The 19,777-nt window shown below is 35.3% G+C and overlaps 3 protein-coding genes across 3 annotated transcripts in view; all 3 read right to left on the minus strand.

Annotated features, from left to right (window-relative positions):
- Positions 1-4,961: 4,961 nt before the first annotated feature.
- On the minus strand, positions 4,962-6,440 carry CBG07497 (the record flags this gene model as incomplete). The annotated part of the gene is made up of 4 exons (XM_002645749.1): positions 4,962-5,071; positions 5,134-5,269; positions 5,827-5,938; positions 6,421-6,440. The coding sequence occupies 4 exons, from the start codon at positions 6,438-6,440 to the stop codon at positions 4,962-4,964; spliced, it is 378 nt and encodes a 125-aa protein (XP_002645795.1).
- A 1,639-nt stretch (positions 6,441-8,079) lies between these two features.
- On the minus strand, positions 8,080-12,647 carry CBG28057 (the record flags this gene model as incomplete). Its single annotated transcript, XM_045240546.1, has 3 exons — positions 8,080-8,227; positions 11,285-11,361; positions 12,594-12,647. The coding sequence occupies 3 exons, from the start codon at positions 12,645-12,647 to the stop codon at positions 8,080-8,082; spliced, it is 279 nt and encodes a 92-aa protein (XP_045098644.1).
- A 5,818-nt stretch (positions 12,648-18,465) lies between these two features.
- Positions 18,466-19,777, minus strand: part of CBG28058 — a gene marked incomplete at both ends in the record, with an annotated part of 4,272 nt that continues 2,960 nt past the window's right edge. The window contains one exon of the mRNA XM_045240547.1: positions 18,466-18,471. Within this exon, the coding sequence (XP_045098645.1) occupies positions 18,466-18,471 (6 nt within the window). The remainder of the gene's footprint in view (positions 18,472-19,777) is intronic.

A 19,777-nucleotide genomic window follows, 5' to 3' on the forward strand; every position in this document is an offset into this window, starting at 1 on the left:
TTCTCCTTCTCATTCAACATCATTTTCAACGAATCAAGCTGGATGTCGAGCAGTGATTTTTCTGGCAAATTCCGCATTTATTTGTAATTTAGTCGATTTCTGTGTTTTGATACTGTTCAAAACTAACGGATTGCTTCTTCCATTTTAAAAATTTCTGGAGCATTGTGATCCTTTTTTCGGTGGTTGTTCAAGTAAGATTTGAAAAAAAATTGTCTTTGTACAATAGAGTTTGTCAATATCACGATCATAAAACAATAGGTGTATCTAGAATTGTGAATGAGTAGCTGTAAAAAAAAGCATGTGAAGTGTGAATGCGAATCACTCTTCCTGTTACATTGTGATTCAACCCCACCTGGTTGGACACTTTCTGAAAACAGTAAAAATGGGACTGTGAGTCTAAATGACACTGAAAATAACTGAATAGGTGAAGAGAGACCCTCCACTAGTACAACCCCACCTGGTTGGACCCCAAAGTCTCCGCCCCAAATTGGTGGTATAAATACCGGCAGGTACCAGCCACTAGCATTCATTCTCTCCTCATGACGACTTGACTGAAAAGACGTCTAACATTTCCTCGAGAGCTCTCCAATAATCCTAGAAATGAATGGATTTTGGAGATTTTCTCTCGTCTTGATTTTCCTGATTGTTCACTATCTCCTATTACATTCATATTTTTTTCTCTAAATCCTTCAAGAGGAAAGATTTACTAATATTCATTGCCAATGAGCATTTATTCTGAAGAAGGTGAGTACTTCTTCAATTTCACAAATGCCAAAAAATTACTATTTTTGTTGGATGAGGCTGAAAATCTCTGTTTTTTTTCTTCAAATTAACTCTGTGCCGTTTCTGAAAGTGTTTGAACTTGATTATTTACAAGTGTTTTATTATAAATTCAAACAAAAAAAATCTCAATCGAAATAATTGGAGATACATTTTTGAAATAGTTATAAAAATGTAAACTGCCAACCGAGAAGAATTGTAATTTCATAATTTAAGTTTCACGGTAATTTGAAAACTCCGCCCTTTTTTTCCACGTCATCTGATGGCCAATCAAGAATCAGTCCTCATCAGAACTCACCATGACACTCACCCCTGAAGACATTGCCAACCAAAAAAGAATTTTGAAAAATCAAAAAAAAAACATCATCAGGACATCAATAAGAAGCTAGAAAAGCTGGAACCGTGAGTTTTACCCTTTTCACCGTAAAACCTGTAATAGAAGGGCCTTTCAATTATGAAAAAGCTCTTCTTTTATTTTTTTTTCTTCGTCAGCCAACTTCGAGGCAACTTGGTTCCTGTCACAGATATCAAATAGTTGTTTGCTAAAAAATTGCCTATCATATTATCATCATTATTTTCAATTCAACAATTCAACAATTTTTTGTCACAGAACGTTATGTATTAAAGGAGGCGAGACAGCAAAAATTTCGGGTGACAGTTCGGGGGACGAAATCGCACCGCGCTTATGTAGACCATTGGTCGTCAGGCGCCTTCGCGCCTCCGTAGCTCAGCCGGTAGCGGCGCTGTACCCCTGAGCTATGAAAAATATCAGGAAAACTTTTTTTTTGGTGTCTGGCCTCCTTTAAGTTATGGCGTTTTAAACAAGCGTGACTTTTTTCACAAAATTCAAATTTGAAATTGGCATAATTTTGGCCGATATTTTTTGTTTTAAAACAATGTTCTTTTTTTTTCGAAATGAACGTATATAAGAAATTCTAATTATCAATTATTTCTCAGAGATGTCCAACGATCAATCAAATTGAAGCCAATTGCCGAGCATTATGCAGATGAGGTCATAACTGTGGAGACCACAATTGAGGTGAAAAAATTTGCCAAAGCACTCCGAGATAAGGTGAGCAATCTTTCCTGGAAAGAAACATTCAAAAATGACCTTTTTATTAAAATTTGAAAAATATTCAAAATTTAAAAAAATGATATGAATGTATATTTTTATGATTTTGAATTTTGAAATTTGAATTGTCAAGACAGTGAAAAAATATTTGAAATTACTTAAAAACTCCCTAAAATCACAAAAAATGTTATTTTTTATCATTTTGATTTTTCGCGTCCAAATAACCTAGTGGATTTTTTGAAGATGAATTTGTGCAAAAACGTTTCAACTCAAAAAACGTAGATACGTTTTGTGAAAAGTTTTGAATCTTTGAAAAGTTTCGAATCGTTTTGAATGGGGTTTTTTTCCGAAAAACTGTTTAAAAACGACTTCAGATGATAGAAATGTGTTCAAAAATAAGTTTCGCATTTGAAAAAATCATGGAAAAAGACTTTTAAAGCTCGAAAAATGCTCATTTTTGACCAAAAGTACTAAAAACACTTTGAGATCCCATATTTTGGTTCCTATTAGGGTTATGACCGAGATATTGCTGAAACCTTTTTCAGCATGTTCGAAAGTACCTTGGTACAAAATTTCAGCAAATTCTGAAAGTCTTTCTAAAAACACCTCCCTTGTCAATTATCTCAATTCCTATGCAAGATATGAAAAATTACCAATTGATAAAATGTTTATCATAATATCAGTAAAATTTTATCAGTTGACACGTTTTTCATATTTTTGACAGGAATCCAGATAATTGAGCTCAAACATTACTTCTTTCTTTCAGACAGCTCCCAAATCCCACAGGCGCCAAGTTGAGCAAAATAGAGACGCTCAAATTGGCCAACGCGTATTTAGATTGGTTGAAAATGATGTTAAATGAGAAGGAGGACACTAAGTTCCAGCCAATGGTCACTGAACACAAAAAAAATCAAAATGGAGCCGATGGAGCCCAAAAGGATAAAGCAGGAAAACGTCAAAAGTATTAAAATGGAGATTTTGGATTACCAAGAGCGGGCAGAAATCGTAGAATATGGAAATGGAGAGTTTTATGATGAAACTAGCGTTCCGGAAAGTTTTTTCTGAGAGTTAGATAAGGATTTGGAGTTTTTCCCGAGGAGCTGGCACTAATTTTTGTCTCTAAACTGTTATCTTTACCTTTCAATAAATTAATTTATTTTTACTGGCTTTATTGATATTTTGATGAACAGATTTTCCAATTTTCGCTGAGCAAAATAGAGACGCTCAAATTGGCCAACGCGTATTTAGATTCGTTGAAAATGATGTTGAATGAGAAGGAGAACACTAAGTTCCAGCCAATAGTCACTGGACACAAAAAAAATCAAAATGGAGCCGATGGAGCCCAAAAGGATAAATCATCTCATCCTGCGTTGCACACATGAATGTTGGAATCAAATCATTACTAGTGGCTATAAATGGGTAATATATGATTACAATAAACTACAAACCAAGTGGGTTGACAAAAGCGCTCAACCACCAGACGTCAGAAGACTCAAACGGGTGCCCACACGTGAAACACAGTTGCGTTGAGACAAAATGTGTGGTCCGTATCTTCCCATTTTTCTGACTTTGCCGAAAGTGTGGAATTCATGGCTCTTTGATAAAAGGCTTGCTAATGATTTACTTTATATATCCCACACAGTTTGAGACGGGTCCCTCTCAATCCCGGCTTTTAATGCATCCAAACCTAACCCAGTTTGCCTTTTTGAAGGGGGATTTTCGTCCAACGAGAATTCTCGTTTTTCAAATTGATGAATCCAGGTTGTAATAGTAGTTCGAAAGGGTACATCTTCTTTGTTAACCACCACTAATTGACGATCGATTTCAGCTAATTTGAGATCAGATAGAAATACAAATAAAATGGTAGTTCAAAAATGGAAATTATTAGAGGCGAAAACGGTGGGCATATCTTACTACACGAAAAGAGGAGAATGATCTCCGTTGGGGTGTAAACACTATCAGACCCCACCAACATACTCATAAAACGACAGCTTCCTCGCTTTTACCCCGTTCGAAAAGACAAAGTTTGAAAACAACAGATTAAAAATGGAAAGGACTTTCCGAACAACCTAATATTTGAACTCGGTTTCGAAAACCAAATTTTTTTGTAAATTTTTCACATAAAAAAATTTGTTTTTTTCCATTTTTTTGTATTTCTGGATGCAGGGTTTGAAAAAAAAGACCTCCGAAAAATTTCGGAAAATTTTTTTTCGGTTTCAGTGTCCGAAAAATTTTGGAAAAAAAATCGAAAAAAAAAAATTTCGATTTTTGGCTGAAATTCCGGGTTAAAGTGATAAATTTTCAGAATCGAAACGTATTTTCGAAGTACCTTCAGTTTTTGATATTTTTTGGGAGGTTCTCAGAACATTTCTGAATTTCTCAAGTTAATCCAATACAATTTTTCTTAATTAAATCTATATTTTGTGAAAAATTGACCGTACTTTACACCGAAAAAAGTTTTATCAAAAAATTTTTCCGTCCAAAAATTGTCTGTTTCCAGAGCTCCAAAATATTTTTAGTTACGATTTTTTTCCGTAACTGACCGAAAAAACGAAAAATGTTATTCGGTACCGAAAATTCCGCTCTGGGTTGATTTAATTTTTTGCAGTATTCAGTTATGAGATTATTAGTTGGCTTGTTTGGTACATAACTGAACTTTGAATAAGATTTTAACAAATCTTCAAAAATAGATAAAACAATTTCAATAAAGTAAGTTTGCACTCAAAATATTAAAAAAAAAAAACGTGAGAAATCAGCAAGCAGCTGAAAACTCGGAATTTTGAAAAATTCTGTGATTGCATTGTGATTGCAATTCTTGTGATTGCAATTCTGTGATTGCAATTCTGTGATTGCAAATTTGGTTACTAAAAAAACAAAAAAAATTTGCTAACGGATAAAATATTATTCACATTATCACCAACATTTTTCAGGGAGGTTATGCTTTAAAAAACAGAAGACAGACTGGAACAAATGGATAAAAATTTAAAAAAAAACAATGAACGAAAAATTTTGGGTATCTTTGACAGGAATCGAGATTTATTGGCTCAAAGTTAGGGGCCCATTTTATAACAGATGTTATGGTAGTCGAAAAAGCATGGACACTTTAGGTTCATGGCCTAGTCCTTTCAGAAAACTGTCTCACGAAACTGGGTGCCTTGTGGAGCTCTGGAACTTTGAAGTTGTCTGGTACTGTAGCTGGTTCGGATGTTGCTAGTTTCTCTGGAAAATTTTTCTAATTCTTCTTTTTTAATTTGGCGCCAAAAATTCAAACTCGAACTCACTTGGCTCTGGCTCCATTTCGTGCTCCGTCGCCTGACGCTTTCTACTGGGTTCACGCAATTGTTCCAACTCATATCCAACCCCGTCTTTAAAATTTTCCATTTTAAAGGCTCTAATTCTTTTGGTTTTCACATCATACTGTAATTTTCATATTTCAGATTAACACCACATTTTTTGACCTCAATTATCTCCGTTCTTTTAAAAGATATCAAAAATCTGTAAACTGATAAAATATTTATCATAAAATCCCTAATATTTTATTAGTTGACACATTTCTGATATCTCTCATAAAAACCGAGATAATTGAGCGTAAATTTTAAAGAATCTGAAAAGCCCCAAATAGTATTCCTCGCAATTTGACCCAATTATCTCAGTTCCTTTAAAAGATATCAAGAATCTGTCAACTGAGAAAATATATTCATCATAAAGTCACTAATATTTTATCAGTTGACACATTTTGGATATCTTTTATAGAAACCGAGATAATTGAGCTTAAGGTTTGAAGCATCTAAAAGTCCCAAATAGCAAACTTGCACTTTGAGCTCAATTATCTCAACTGTCATGCAAGATATCAAAAATTTGTATACTGATGAAAGATTTATCATAACATCAGCAACATTTTAACAGTTGACACATTTTTGATATCTCTCATAGGAACCGAGATAATTAAGCTCACTCAAAGTTCACGTCCTCACCGTTTGGACACCATCAAGCACATCCTTCAAGTGCTCAATGTATCTTTGAGCCAGGACCAAAATTTCGGTTGCTGTTGCAGTCCGTTTAAAATCTTTCCAGTGTGGAATGTATCTGAAAAATGAGGAAAAGCTGATTAAAAAGGATAATGACATATCTTTGAATATAATTCTGCAATTTCGATGGACCTTGTTGCCATCGACTGCAAAAAATATCACCCGAAATTAGTGTCCTGGTGTGAGTGTTTAGGCGCGTGCCGCTTATAAAGTTCCAGGCTTTTTGAGGAACAAATCTCTGGTAACCCCCTACCATAAAACTCATTTGGTATTTTTAGAAAGGCTAGAAGTGTTCTTTGTTGGAAAATAATTTTCATCAAGCGTAGCGCCAATTTGAAAACAGCAGCGAGCTTTCTATGACTCTCATATGAATTTCAGCAAATCCTCTTTTTCACGACTATAACGATGGTACCTGATGTCACAAATACTCCAAAACCAGTTATTAGATAGAAAAAATTTATGGGCGGTACTTTCGAGGAGAGAATGAATACTAATAGTTTGTAACTGGAGGTATATATATTGAATGAAAAGTTTACTTACAATATTTGCGTCTCGAACATTGCCCACGATAGAAGAAATGGGCTGCCGACGCTGCTTTAACTGCCTGAGGAACATCTCCGTTGTCAGCCTCGTTTTTCTTTTAAAGTTTCAAACGATCGGTGATTGTCGACAACAGCTCGCCGGAGTAGCTCTGTGGAAATAGTCTCTGAAAATAAACCGTTTTGAAAAAACACCTCCCGATATGTGAACTCACGACCAGCTTGGCAATTAATGATCTTGCCTTTGTGGAAGTTTTTGCCTTCTAATTTTCTCACAAGAGTCTTCAGGAAAGTCACGGTGCCATTGGCTGAAAAGGGTCGTTAGATAATCGATTTTTCGATTTTTTAAACTTGAGAATTTCAAAATTTCAAATTGTCTATTCTTCAAAATGTTTCTGATTTTTGGAGTTGTGGAATGTTTTGTACAGGTTCATGCAAATGAGATAGAAGACTTGTATGTGCCAATGTTTCCAGAAACTGCACAGATTCAATTTGAAAAAAAAACAAAATTTCTAGCCTTATCCAACAAAAATTACTACTTTTAGCATAGAAATTGATGAAAAAACTCACCTTTTTTAGAATAAAGACTCAGAAACAATTAATATTAGGAAATCCTTCTATTCAAAGGATTTATAGAAAATAGTAAAAATATAATAGGGAGAATGATCAGGAAAATCAACAGGAGAGAAACTCTCCAAATTCCATTGATTTTTAGGATTTCTGGAGAGCTCTCGAGAATATGTTAGACGGCTATTCAGTCAAGTCATCATGAGGAAAGAATAAATGCTAATGGTTGATACCCGCCGATATATATATATATATATCCACTTGGGGCGGAGCCTTTAGGGTCCAACCAGGTAAGGTTGTACTAGTGGAGGGTCTCTCTTCACCTATTCAGTTATTTTCAGTGTCATTTAGACTCACAGTCCCATTTTTATTGTTTTCAGAAAGTGTCCAACCAGGTGGGGTTGAATCACAATGCAACAGGAAGTGTGATTCGGATTCACACTTCACATACTACATTTTTTTACAGCTATTCATTCACAATTCAAATTACATCTATTGTTTTATGAGCATAATCTTGACGAACTCCATTGTGCATAGATAATTTTTCTTATGGGAAAAGTCCATTTGAAATTTGACAGCTTTTGAAATTTGAAAGGCAATGCTTTTTCTACGGTTCTGAGCGATGGACATCGCATTGACAGGAAAATTCTTGAAGTCGAAGTTTTCAAAAAGGATTCTGAGCTGAGAAAGCTCTCGAGGAGCTTGACCCACAACTCCGCAGACGGGAATTCGCGGCCGCATTGCGCTTTTGCTTCATTTTACCTCATGCAAAAATTAAACAAGAGCATATCAATCAGGGGGCTTTTCTCCATAATTTTCGGTCACTTACTGCCAACGTATGATCAAAGTTTCGATGCCTCTATTGAAGAACTACACCGGCTGTAATTCGAAGTAGTTCATACTGAACGCGCATTACTTTTTTACCAACCTAATATCTAACGAATACCTAGTTAAAAATAGCGATTGGGGTTTAACGGAAATTTGATATGACGCTTAATTTTTTTCCACACAAAAATTTATTCAAAAGCTTCACAAAAAATTTACAAAATAACAAAAATGATGCATTACGACTTTGCTAACTTTCAAAGCTCAATCATTCACTATCGACATCGATGACTTCCAGTTTCAAAAAGATCGTCCTATAATCGTCCCATAAATTAGGGTCCTTTGGCAATTCTTCATGGTTGTCCTCGGATGAGATTCGCAGTTTTTTATCCTGATAGAGAGGGATGATGAGGTCTCTGGAAATTCTCATTTTCATTCTTTATCATAAATTACTCAAATCTCACCCATTCTCATTTTCACGGTAACGCCGCTGTCCAAGGATTTCATTCAGAATTTCCTCAACTTGTCTGGTATGGATGTTTTCAAAGGTGAGAGTGTTTCCGACTTTTCGTTGTTTGTCCTCCAATTCTCTATGATCGTCTCGAAGGTTCTCCATGCCAAACAAGATTGAACTGTGATATTTCCGTTTGGAAGTTCCAAGAGACGTAGAAAAAGTTCAGGGTCATTGTTCCCGTTGTTTCGGATAGAACGCGGCGAGCACTTCGGAACACTAGATGCATGAACATACTCCAATCATTGTCAATAAACCCGATTCTACAGAAATTGAGTACAAAACTAGCATGATATCCTTCAGCTACTTAAAACCATTAGCAGTTGTGAATCTAGCGTCCAATTTTTTAGAATGGATGTGGACAGCTTCTGGAAGCCTCAAAATATTGACATTCATCTGAAGACGTTTCACTCGAATTGGCTCACTTCTTCCACCGAATAACAGACTATTGGTACAGACATAAGCTCGAATAAGTGTCTTGGTATATTCGACTGCTTCAATAAGAGATCAGAATCATTTCCGATGGCGATAAATATCATTTTTGAATCTGAAAATGTGAAGAATATTCAATTTTAGATAGTGAAGCAACGGTTTGAGTCGTCTTCTAATTCTCTCAAAGAAAGACGAGATTTGCACTGTGATACTTGTCTTTTCTATGAAGATAATCTAGGCTTCATTGCCTAAAAATCATGCCTTAACCAACCCAGTGTCTGAACTTCTAGAAAAGGTTTTTTATTGCAAAAAAGCACAAATGTTTAGCCTCTTCCAGCAAAAAATAGTATTTTTCAACCATTCAGAGTGAAATATGGGAATTGAAGAAAAAACTTACCTTTCTCAAAACAAATTTTATGCGACGATGAATATTAGAAAATACTTTTATTTAATGGATTCATAGAAATTGATAAAAAATATAATTGTAGATAGATAATACTCAGGAAAATAAAAAGGAAAGAAACTCCACAAAATCCGTTCACTTTTAAAGTTTTTTGGAGAGCTCTCGCTAAAACGTTAGACGTCCATTCAGAAGGTCGTCAACGGGCAGGAATAATAAGGGGTACGTGTATAGAAAACATAGCGACTTGCTTGGGGCGTGGCCTAGCAATTCTCTCTACGTCACTACCATTCGTTACATTATGACCTCTATACATTATGACCTATACATTATGACCCTGAGGGAATGTGTCTCGAGTGTCTATGCAGATGGGGTAGAACTAAAATATAGCATCTTCAGTCCATCATATGTAGTGTCATTCAGATTCATATATAAGTGCCATTTAGATCGCCATATTAGATACCTCACACCTATTGTTTTATGAGCGTAACCCTGAGAGATTCTGTTGTAAACAGATAATTTTCCCTAGAAGAAATGTCTAAATCAGTACCGACAAGTTTATAGACAGAAACTACCATCAAAAAACTGATCGGTACCATTTTAAAACTGATGAGTCTTTGAAACGGGAAGCTTGTGATTCGAATTATTTTTTCTAAGATTTTCTAACTTTTTAGCTATTCTAGAACTAAAAAAATGCAAAAAGTTTCAAAATTCCAAAAGTTGTGGATATTTTCCGTATTTTTAGAAGAGAAAAGGTTCACCAATACAAATCAGACATCTGGAAACTTTATTTTATGATCCAAACAGAGAACTTTGAGAGGTATGGGTGACATAACTCAGACTCCATGTGGATCTCCATTAGAGAGATACACAAACGTTTATGTTGAAAATTGGAATCCGCACCATCATGTGGGAAGGAAGATGCACACCGATCTCGCTGGATGTGACTAGAGGATTCTGTCTTATTCACTGTATAGCTCTGACCTTCTACTTTCTGAATACTACCTATCCAACCATTTCTAACGTCATCTTGATTGACAAAAATTCACTTCAAAACAGGATATCAAAAAAGGGGGTTGACTTGATTTTCAACTTGCTGTGACCGGAGTTCTGGAAGGAAGGAATCCACAATTTAAAGGAACGTTGGCAGACAGTCATTGATAACAATGGTTATTACCCCCAATTCATCGGACATCGTTTTGATTTTTTTTACATTGAACGTATCTAACGCCAAAAGCGGAAAGGACTTTCCGAACAACCAAATAGCATACTTGTAACGGGCCGGGCCGGGCTTTTTCCGGAATTTCGGAGGCCCGGCCCGGCGGGCCCGTAATTTCACTAGTTTCGAAATTTTCAAAAAACACATTATGTGATTTTTTTCGACCAAAAAATTTTTTTTCGAGTTTTTCGATCTTTTTTGATCAGACAGACAAACAATCCGAAATACGAAAAAAATGGAAAAATTATATTGAGAGCTCAAAATTTGGCTCAAAAATACAGAATTTTTGACACCGGGCCTTCCGGGCCGCCCGGAATTTTACAAGTATGCCTAATAGAATTTAAAATGATGAAAGATAATTGTCTAGAAATTGTGAAAGAGAACAAAAAAAGCCAAAAACATATTTTCCGAAAATTCGTTTTATTGACAAAAATCCACCATAAGTTTTTTTTTAATTTTGCACGCTTCCGCCTGCAGGAGTGTTTCTTCATGGTCCCACCAAAGTGAAGCATCTTGACTGATTCCCCATACTCCACACCGACGGCAACAACTTCATCATTGAACTTTTGATACTTCTGCATGACGGTTCGAGATGTTCCCAAGAAGTTTTCAACTGTCTCCGCTAAAGTGAGCTCCGGGACATTTCGCTTCTCCTTTTCCTTATCCGCGTGGTATTGGTGTATACGGTGGTTGTGGATTTGGCGGGTGACTCTGGCCCATTTTGAACGGGCATGGTGGTGTTCCTTGAATGTTAGAGCGCGGAACTTGAATTTGACGGGCCTCGCTCTTCCGTGGACTGGGGGGATGAATCTTCAAAGCTTATTCCGACGAGTCCCAACATTCATGGGATCCTTCTCGTTTATCAACATCAACCGTCGATGGACCCTTTTTGCGGGCGCAGCTGGACCAACAGCTTCTTCGATGAGGGATTTTGGCGATTTGGTTCGTCATTGTCTTGCATCCTCAGAATTCTGAATGACAGGAGAGTCTGAAAATTAAATTTGGTTAAACTTGGAAAAAACTCATTTTTTCTAATTTCAAGTCACTTTTTGAAATTTTAAGGTTTTCAAGTTTTTAGGATTTCTTTCTGATTTGGGTTTTGAAAATATTGATGTCTCGAATATTTGAACCTCTAGGGTTTTTTGGTTTTTTTTGAATTTTTAACAATTCCATTTTCTGAGATTTTTAGGAATTTCAGGATTTTCCAGGATTTCGAAAAAAATTTGTTTTTTTTTGGGGTTTTTAAAAACTTTGGTTATCGGAATAGTTTTCGAATTTTAAATTTTTAAATTTTTTCCATTTTCTGATTATCAAAATTTCAAACTTTCTAAACTCATGTTTGTAAATTTTCATTGTCTTGAAATTAGAGATTCAGATTTATGAATTTTCGAAGATTTTTAGGAAATTCCAAAAAAAGTACCAAAAAAACTCCGCGAAAACTATTAGAATAAACCAATGCGTTTCTAAAATTAGAAAATTCGAAAACTTGAAAATTTAGATACCCAGGAAAGTAAAGAATTGCCGAACGTTCTTATTTTTGAATTCGTTAATTTTTGAACTTCCAATTTTACAACTTTCCGAATAAAAATTTTTCACAGTAAATGAGATGATTGAGCTCAAAGTTGACGATAAGAGTGGCGATTTGAACGGATTCCGTCCTCATTATTGTGCTCCCTGCTCCTTCTGAACCTCTCTTATTTTTTTGTCCATTCCTTGGTCCACTTTGTTTTCTTGGCCATCTTCAACTCTGACCAGCGAGTGTCTAAATATTTTAGGATCCGATTTTTAAGTTCGATTTGATTCACTTACGATTTTCTCGCGATGAAGATGAGGGTTCTGAAATTATCCACAAGTTACCTGAATGTTGTCAGCATGTCGTGGACCACGACGGTGCATCCTGTCAACTCTGGATAATTCTTGTTTTTGTGTTATTCACGAATTGAAAAATCGACAGTCCTTTGCACTTCTGCTTTCTCTCCTGCTTTTCTATATTTTATTATTTTGGTTCCTAACTGGGTCAATTTCGGTCTGTTTTTGATAATTTTTTATCTATAAAAAATCTCTCTGGCTATCCGGTCACCAAATTTCGTCAAAAGTTGAAAAATTAAACTCACTTAAAGCTAAAAACAAGGGAAATTCGAAAAAAAAGTAGTTTTTTCAAGTGACTGTGAGAAATTACAATGTTACGGCTTCATCAACACAAGAAACAATCTTTCTTACCTTTGGAATCAAAGAATGCAAGAGGGAATAGTTAGGATGTCGAAAAAAAATCATTGGGGAAGACTGGTACACCCAGTCAATAGAATACTGAAGAAACAGGTATTGCGCCTGCCTTATATACTCTTCAAAAATGGGAGGAGCGAATAGAGTCGGCGCAGAAAGGGGTGGAGCAAGTGACAACGGTGTCATCTATGGAGAACGCAGAGTATGAGTGGACATATGGAAAAAAGAAAGCATATACCTTTTTTTTTGGGAAATAGATGAAAAATGAAACAGCAGAGACCCAGAAAAGGAAACGGAAAAGCAGGTGCCTCGAAAAGGGGAACAAAGAAATGAACCTTTCTTTGGGAAATGGAAGGGAAATTGAATAGAAGAAAACCCAAAAAAGGGAGATGAAGAATCGGAGACTGTTTCCTATGGAACCGAAGAGCAGATGCCTCGAAAGAGGAAATGAAGAAGCAAAAACACTGAAAAAAAGACAGTCAACATGTGATAAAAAGTGTGAGCTGTTGTTGAAAGATGGGTAACGTTTGTATGAAGACAGGAACGAAGGAACGATATGTACATACGAATTCTTGCATTTTCATTCCGGATGAGACATGGTCATCTTACTTGAATAAAATTACAAAAAAATCTATTCTTTCTCACCATCGATTGTAGGGAACACATTTTTCCGATAAACTGAAATACGAGAACGAAATCGGAAGTGTCCAATTTTTGAGAAACAGAACGTGGTAAAAAGTTTTTGGAAAACGGAAATGGAAACGTAATTTTGAATTCTTTTTTACGGAGACAAAATCGAAAAAAAGTTTCAAAAACCTACAGGCATAAAAAATTATTTAAACAATAAATCGGCCAAATGTGCATTACTTTTTCTGCTTTCTTCCCACTATTTTTTCACAATTTTAAATGTTTACATTTTTGTTATACTGTTTTCGTCGTTTTCAAAACGTTATTATTTTTTATCGTGAAATTTTGACCCTGTTCACGGATCGACTCGATTTCTCAGAACTTTCCTCATTCTCCAATTTTCTTGCGGTGCTCTTTCCCCATTCATTTTCTAAAAACGCTCTCTCACCCAAAACGTTGACATCTGTTTTCCCACAGGAAAGTGAGATACTAGGACCACTTTAATCAACATTATTACTGTCATTCTCACCTTCAATAGTCCACTTTCTTAGTATGACCTTGTATGACTGTAATGAAGGGTAATAAAATTTTACGTAAAAATTTTTTTTAAATGAAAATAAAATTTTTTATGAACAATAGGTCATCATGACGCCTGCCTAAAGATATTTGTTTTCGGTTATGGTTGTGAAAAGGAAAAACAACAAAAATAAATAGTGAGAATGATGGGAAAATAGAATGACTTGAGAATCTGAACTTACCGTGAAACCTGTTTTAGAAGGGCCGGCCCTTCTATTGTTCCAAGGTACCTTTGGAGGGCCCTTCTATTACAGGGGCCCTTCAATTAGAGGGGGCCCTTCTATTTTTCCGGCCAGTTTTTTCCGAAATTTTGCATCGGAAATTCTGCGAAGTTCCGTTCAAAATTCATGAAAATCTGCTAATTTTTCCAAAATTTAGGAAGATCGTCATCGAAAAATAGAGTTTCAACAAATTACTATTGAAATGTGGAGTTCCCGGATTATTTTCCACTGACAAAGTACGAAAATTTTGTGATTTCAAAACACATTTTGAAGGCATGTCTTTTTTCACAGAGGGCCTTTCTATACTGTTCCACATAAATATATGTTCACCCATGAAACGAAAAACCCAAATTTGCAGTTTCTAAAAAATATCGACCGGGGTTCGAAAGAGTACGATATGAAAGACTTTTGGGACCCCGAGCGAATTCCAAATGAGAATGAGCAAAAAATTGAGGTTTATTTTTTTATACGGATTACGAAATCTTTCCTAAATGTTCAGCACTGTTTCAGATTCTTTTGTGACAAGAAAAATATCAACTGTGATGGTCCAGACGGCTACAACTCTTATTGGCATGATTTGAGAAAAAATAAACTTCAATTTTAGAGATGCAATGTCAGAGGAGGTAAATGCGAGCCAACTCCAGACGTTTTTGGGGATGGATTGATGTCAGCATAAGTGCTTTTATTCATATTTTGATAATTGATAAACTTGCTTTTCTGGATGACACGTCAAACTGTCTCATTCGATACAGTAAGCTTCAAACGACTCTTGATTTTGGAACAACTGGTCACAACATTGAGCGCTTTTCATAAGATTTGACGTTTTTCTCGGACTGTAAGGAGAGAATGACGTCCAGAAAAGTTCTTTGTACCGTAACTTAACGAATTCTTGACAAATCGATTGACCACGTCTGAGGATCTTTTTAAATTTTGAGCAATCTGACAGTTAGAAAAGTTTTGGGCATTTTTGGCTGTAATTTGACCTTTTTTGAAACCAGTTAGTGGTTTTTTACGTCACATCGTTTGAACAGTTGAAGGGAATACAAAAAGTTGAAAATTTAAGAGTATGGTGTTGAAACATGGGAAAAAATGGGGGTGAACGTATCTTTATGTGGAACCGCAAAAGACTAAAAATTGAAAAATGAAAATAAAAATATTGCTCATTCTCATTTGGAATTCGCTCTGGGTCCCAAAAGTCTTTTATACCGTACTCTTTCAAACCACCAGTCGATATTTTTTAGAAACTGCAAATTTGGGTTTTTCGCCATTTTTCATGGGTGAATGTATATTTATGGGCAAAAAATTCGGGGGGTACAATGATTCCGGGGTACAAAGGGGTACAACTGATTTAGGGGTACAAAATTGGTGATTCGGGGGTACAAAAATTCGGGGGTACAACGATTCGGGGGTACAATCTACCAATGATTCTGGGGGTACAACTAATTTCATGAAGGGGTACAACGTTTGTGATTCGGGGGTACAATTTTTTTTGACGAAGTTTCTGAATTCCTGAATTTCAGAGCTTGAAAATCTCAGAATTCGGAATCTGAGAATTTCGGAACTTCAGAGTCTGAGAATTTGAAAATTTCAGAACTTCAAAATCTCAGAATTTCAGAACTTCAGAATTCTTAGAATTTTAGAACTTTGGAATTTCAGAATTCGCAATCTGAGAATTCTGTAACTTCAGAATCTGAGAATCTGAGAATTTCGGATCTTTAGAATCTGAGAATGCTTCAAAATCTCAGAACTTCGGAACTTCAAAACTTCAGGACTTCAGAATCTCAATATTTCAAGAAAGACAATGGAGAACTGTGAAATAATTTTAACAAATTTTACAAACGGATTTTAATGCCAGTCGATACTTTCCTCACTTCCAATTTTTCTCAATTTTATTTCTTAATTCTTTTTCAATTCCCTTTGTTTCTCAATATTCCTTCGTCTTTTTCCCAATTTTTCTCAATTTTCCTCAATTTTCGCGGTAATTTGAATTTTTCTCATTTTTAAATGATTTTTTAGATCATTGATTGAAGGAAACAATCACAATTTAGATATTTCCCACAAAATTCGAAAATCCCAAAAATTCGCCCAAAATAAGCTATTTTCTCTCGGAAATTGTTCGAACAGGCAATAAAACATTGCAAAAATTATAAAATTAATTTTTTTCGATAATTACCACAAATTAATTACCACAAAAATTTGAGCAAAAACAATGAAAAACGAAGGAAAACGGAGAAAAATGGGAATTGCAATAAGATCTCAATTTCGCTAAATTTTCCCATGGAAGAGAAAACCCCGCAGCTCGGCCACGGCCATGGACTGATGTCGTCATCGCTCGCAAATTTTATTTTTGGGATTTTCTCCGTTTTCCTTCGTTTTTCATCATTTTCGCTCAAATTTTCGTGGTAATTTATCGAGAAAAAAAAAATTAATTTTTAATTTTTGTAATGTTTTATTGCCTGTTCGAACAATTTTCAATAGAAAATAACTCATTTTGGGCGAATTTTTGGGATTTTCAAATTTTGTGGGAAATAGCTAAATTGTGATTGTTTCCTTCAATCAATGATATAGAAAATTGTTTGAAAAGGAGAAAAATTTAAATTACCGCGAAAATTGAGGAAAATTGAGAAAAATTGGGAAAAATACGAAGGAATATTGAGAAACAAAGGGAATTGTAATAGAATTGAAAAAACAAGGAATTGAGAAAAATTGGCATTGAGGAAAGTATCGGCTGGGTTTTGAACTTAAATTAAGCATTAAAAAACTGAGTTTGTAAAATTTGTCAAATTGAGCTTATTGTCAAAAAGAACAATGTGACAATGAGAAGTGAAAAATTTCTGTCGTTCGAAATTTTCAGATACCGAAATACTGAAGTTCCAAAGTTCTGAAATTCTTTGATTTCAAAGTTCTGAAATTCTGAGATTCTTAAATTTGAAAATTCTCATATTCTGAAGTTCTGAAATTCTCAGATTCCGAATTCTGGAATTCTAAGAATTCTGAAGACAATGAAAAAAATTTCTGCCGTGATTATTGAAAATTCAGAAATATTGAGATTCTGAAGTTCTGAAATTTTGAAGTTCCGAAGTTCTGAGATTCTGAGATTTTGAAGTTCTTAAATTCTGAGATTCTGAGATTTTCAGATTCTGAAGTTCCGAAATTTTCAGATTCCTAAATACTGAAATTTCAAAGTTCTGAAATTCTAAAAATTCAGAGATTTTCAAGCTCTGAAATTCAGGAATTCAGAAACTTCATCAAAAAAATTGTACCCCCGAATCACAAACGTTGTACCCCTAAATAAAATGGGTTGCACCCCAGAATCATAGGTAGATTACCCCCAAATCGTTGTACCCCGAATTTTTGTACCCACGAATTTTGTACCCCCCGAATAACCAATTTTGTACCCCTAAATCAGTTGTACCCCCGAATCATTGTACCCCCCCCCCCCCGAATTTTGGCCATATTTATGTGGAGCAGTATAAAAGGGTCCTCTGTGAAAAAGGACATCCCTTCAAAATGTGTTTTGAAATCACAAAATTTTCGTACTTCTTCAGAGGAAATTAATCCGGGAACTCCACATTTCAATAGTAATTTGGTGAAACTCTATTTTTCGATGAAGATCTTCCTAAATTTTGGAAAAATTAGCAGATTTTCATGAATTTCGAACGGAACTTCGTCGAATTTCCGATGCAAAATTTCGGAAAAAACTGGCCGGAAAATAGAAGGGCCCCCTCTAATTGAAGGGCCCCTGTAATAGAAGGGCCCTCCTAAGGTACCTTGGAACAATAGAAGGGCCGGCCCTTCTAAAACAGGTTTAACGGTAAGTTCAGATTCTCAAGTCATTCTATTTTCCCATCATTCTCACTATTTATTTTTGTTGTTTTTCCTTTTCACAACCATAACCGAAAACAAATATCTTTAGGCAGGCGTCATGATGACCTATTGTTCATAAAAAATTTTATACGTAAAATTATATTACCCTTCATTACGGTCATACAAGGTCATACTAAGAAAGTGGACTATTGAAGGTGAGAATGACAGTAATAATGTTGATTGAAGTGGTCCTAGTATCTCACTTTCCTGTGGGAAAACAGATGTCAACGTTTTGGGTGAGAGAGCGTTTTTAGAAAATGAATGGGGAAAGAGCACCGCAAGAAAATTGGAGAATGAGGAAAGTTCTGAGAAATCGAGTCGATCCGTGAACAGGGTCAAAGTTTCTGATTGTTTGAAAAAAAATTTTCAACTAAATATGATTGATATATTACCTTTCAAATGAGGGAATCTTTATTATTACAAGAATCTTTATTATTTCACGATAAAAAATAATAACGTTTTGAAAACGACGAAAACAGTATAACAAAAATGTAAATATTTAAAATTGTGAAAAAATAGTGGGAAGAAAGCAGAAAAAGTAATGCACATTTGGTCGATTTCTTGTTTAAATAATTTTGTTATGTCTGTAGGTTTTTGAAACTTTTTTTCCAATTTCCTCTCCGTAAAAAAGAATTCAAAATTACGTTTCCATTTCCGTTTTCCAAAAACTTTTTACCACGTTCTGTTTCTCAAAAATTGGACAGTTCCGATTTTGTTCTCGTTTTTCGATTTATCGGAGAAATGTGTTCCCTACAATCGATGGTAAGAAAGAATAGATTTTTTTGTAATTTGATTCAAGTAAGATGACCATGTCTCATTCGGAATGAAAATGCAAGTATTCGTATGTTCATATTGTTCCTTCGTTTCTGTCTTCATACAAACGTTACCCATCTTTCAACAACAACTCACACTTTTTATCACATTTTGACTGCCTTTTTTTCAGGGTTTCTGCTTCTTCATTTCCTTTTTCGAGGCATCTGCTCTTCGGTTCCATAGGAAACAGTCTCCGATTCTTTATCTCCCTTTTTTGGGTTTTCTTCTATTCAATTTCCCTTCCATTTCCCAAAGAAAGGTTCACTTCTTTGTTCCCCTTTTCGAGGCACCTGCTTTTCCGTTTCCTTTTCTGGGTCTCTGCTGTTTCATTTTTCATCTATTTCCCAAAAAAAAAGGTATATGCTTTCTTTTTTCCATATGTCCACTCATACTCTGCGTTCTCCATAGATGACACCGTTGTCACTTGCTCCACCCCTTTCTGCGCCGACTCTATTCGCTCCTCCCATTTTTGAGGAGTATATAAGGCAGGCGCAATACCTGTTTCTTCAGTATTCTATTGACTGGGTGTACCAGTCTTCCCCAATGATTTTTTTTCGACATCCTAACTATTCCCTCTTGCATTCTTTGATTCCAAAGGTAAGAAAGATTGTTTCTTGTGTTGATGAAGCCGTAACATTGTAATTTCTCACAATCACTTGAAAAAACTACTTTTTTTTGAATTTCCCATGTTTTTAGCTTTAAGTGAGTTTAATTTTTCAACTTTTGACGAAATTTGGTGACCGGATAGCCAGAGAGATTTTTTATAGATAAAAAATTATCAAAAACAGACCGAAATTGACCCAGTTAGGAACCAAAATAATAAAATATAGAGAAACAGGAAAGAAAGTAGGAGAGAAAGAAAGCATGGAAGCTCCGTCAAATAAAACGTTGGTTTTCAAAGAGATTATTTTTTAAATCTATGATTTTCAGAAGAACCGCTAGATGAGGAGGAAGTCTTGGAGCCGGAGCGCCAAGTACCAAGTCAGAGCACGGATCAGCCAATGGAGCTAATGGTGCAGACCAAAGAAGCGAAGGAGACCTCACCGTCGGAAAAGCAAAGTCCAGGTTAGTGGATGT

Source organism: Caenorhabditis briggsae (assembly GCF_000004555.2).
Source record: "Caenorhabditis briggsae complete genome, chrX, whole genome shotgun sequence".
Lineage (NCBI taxonomy): Eukaryota > Metazoa > Nematoda > Chromadorea > Rhabditida > Rhabditidae > Caenorhabditis > Caenorhabditis briggsae.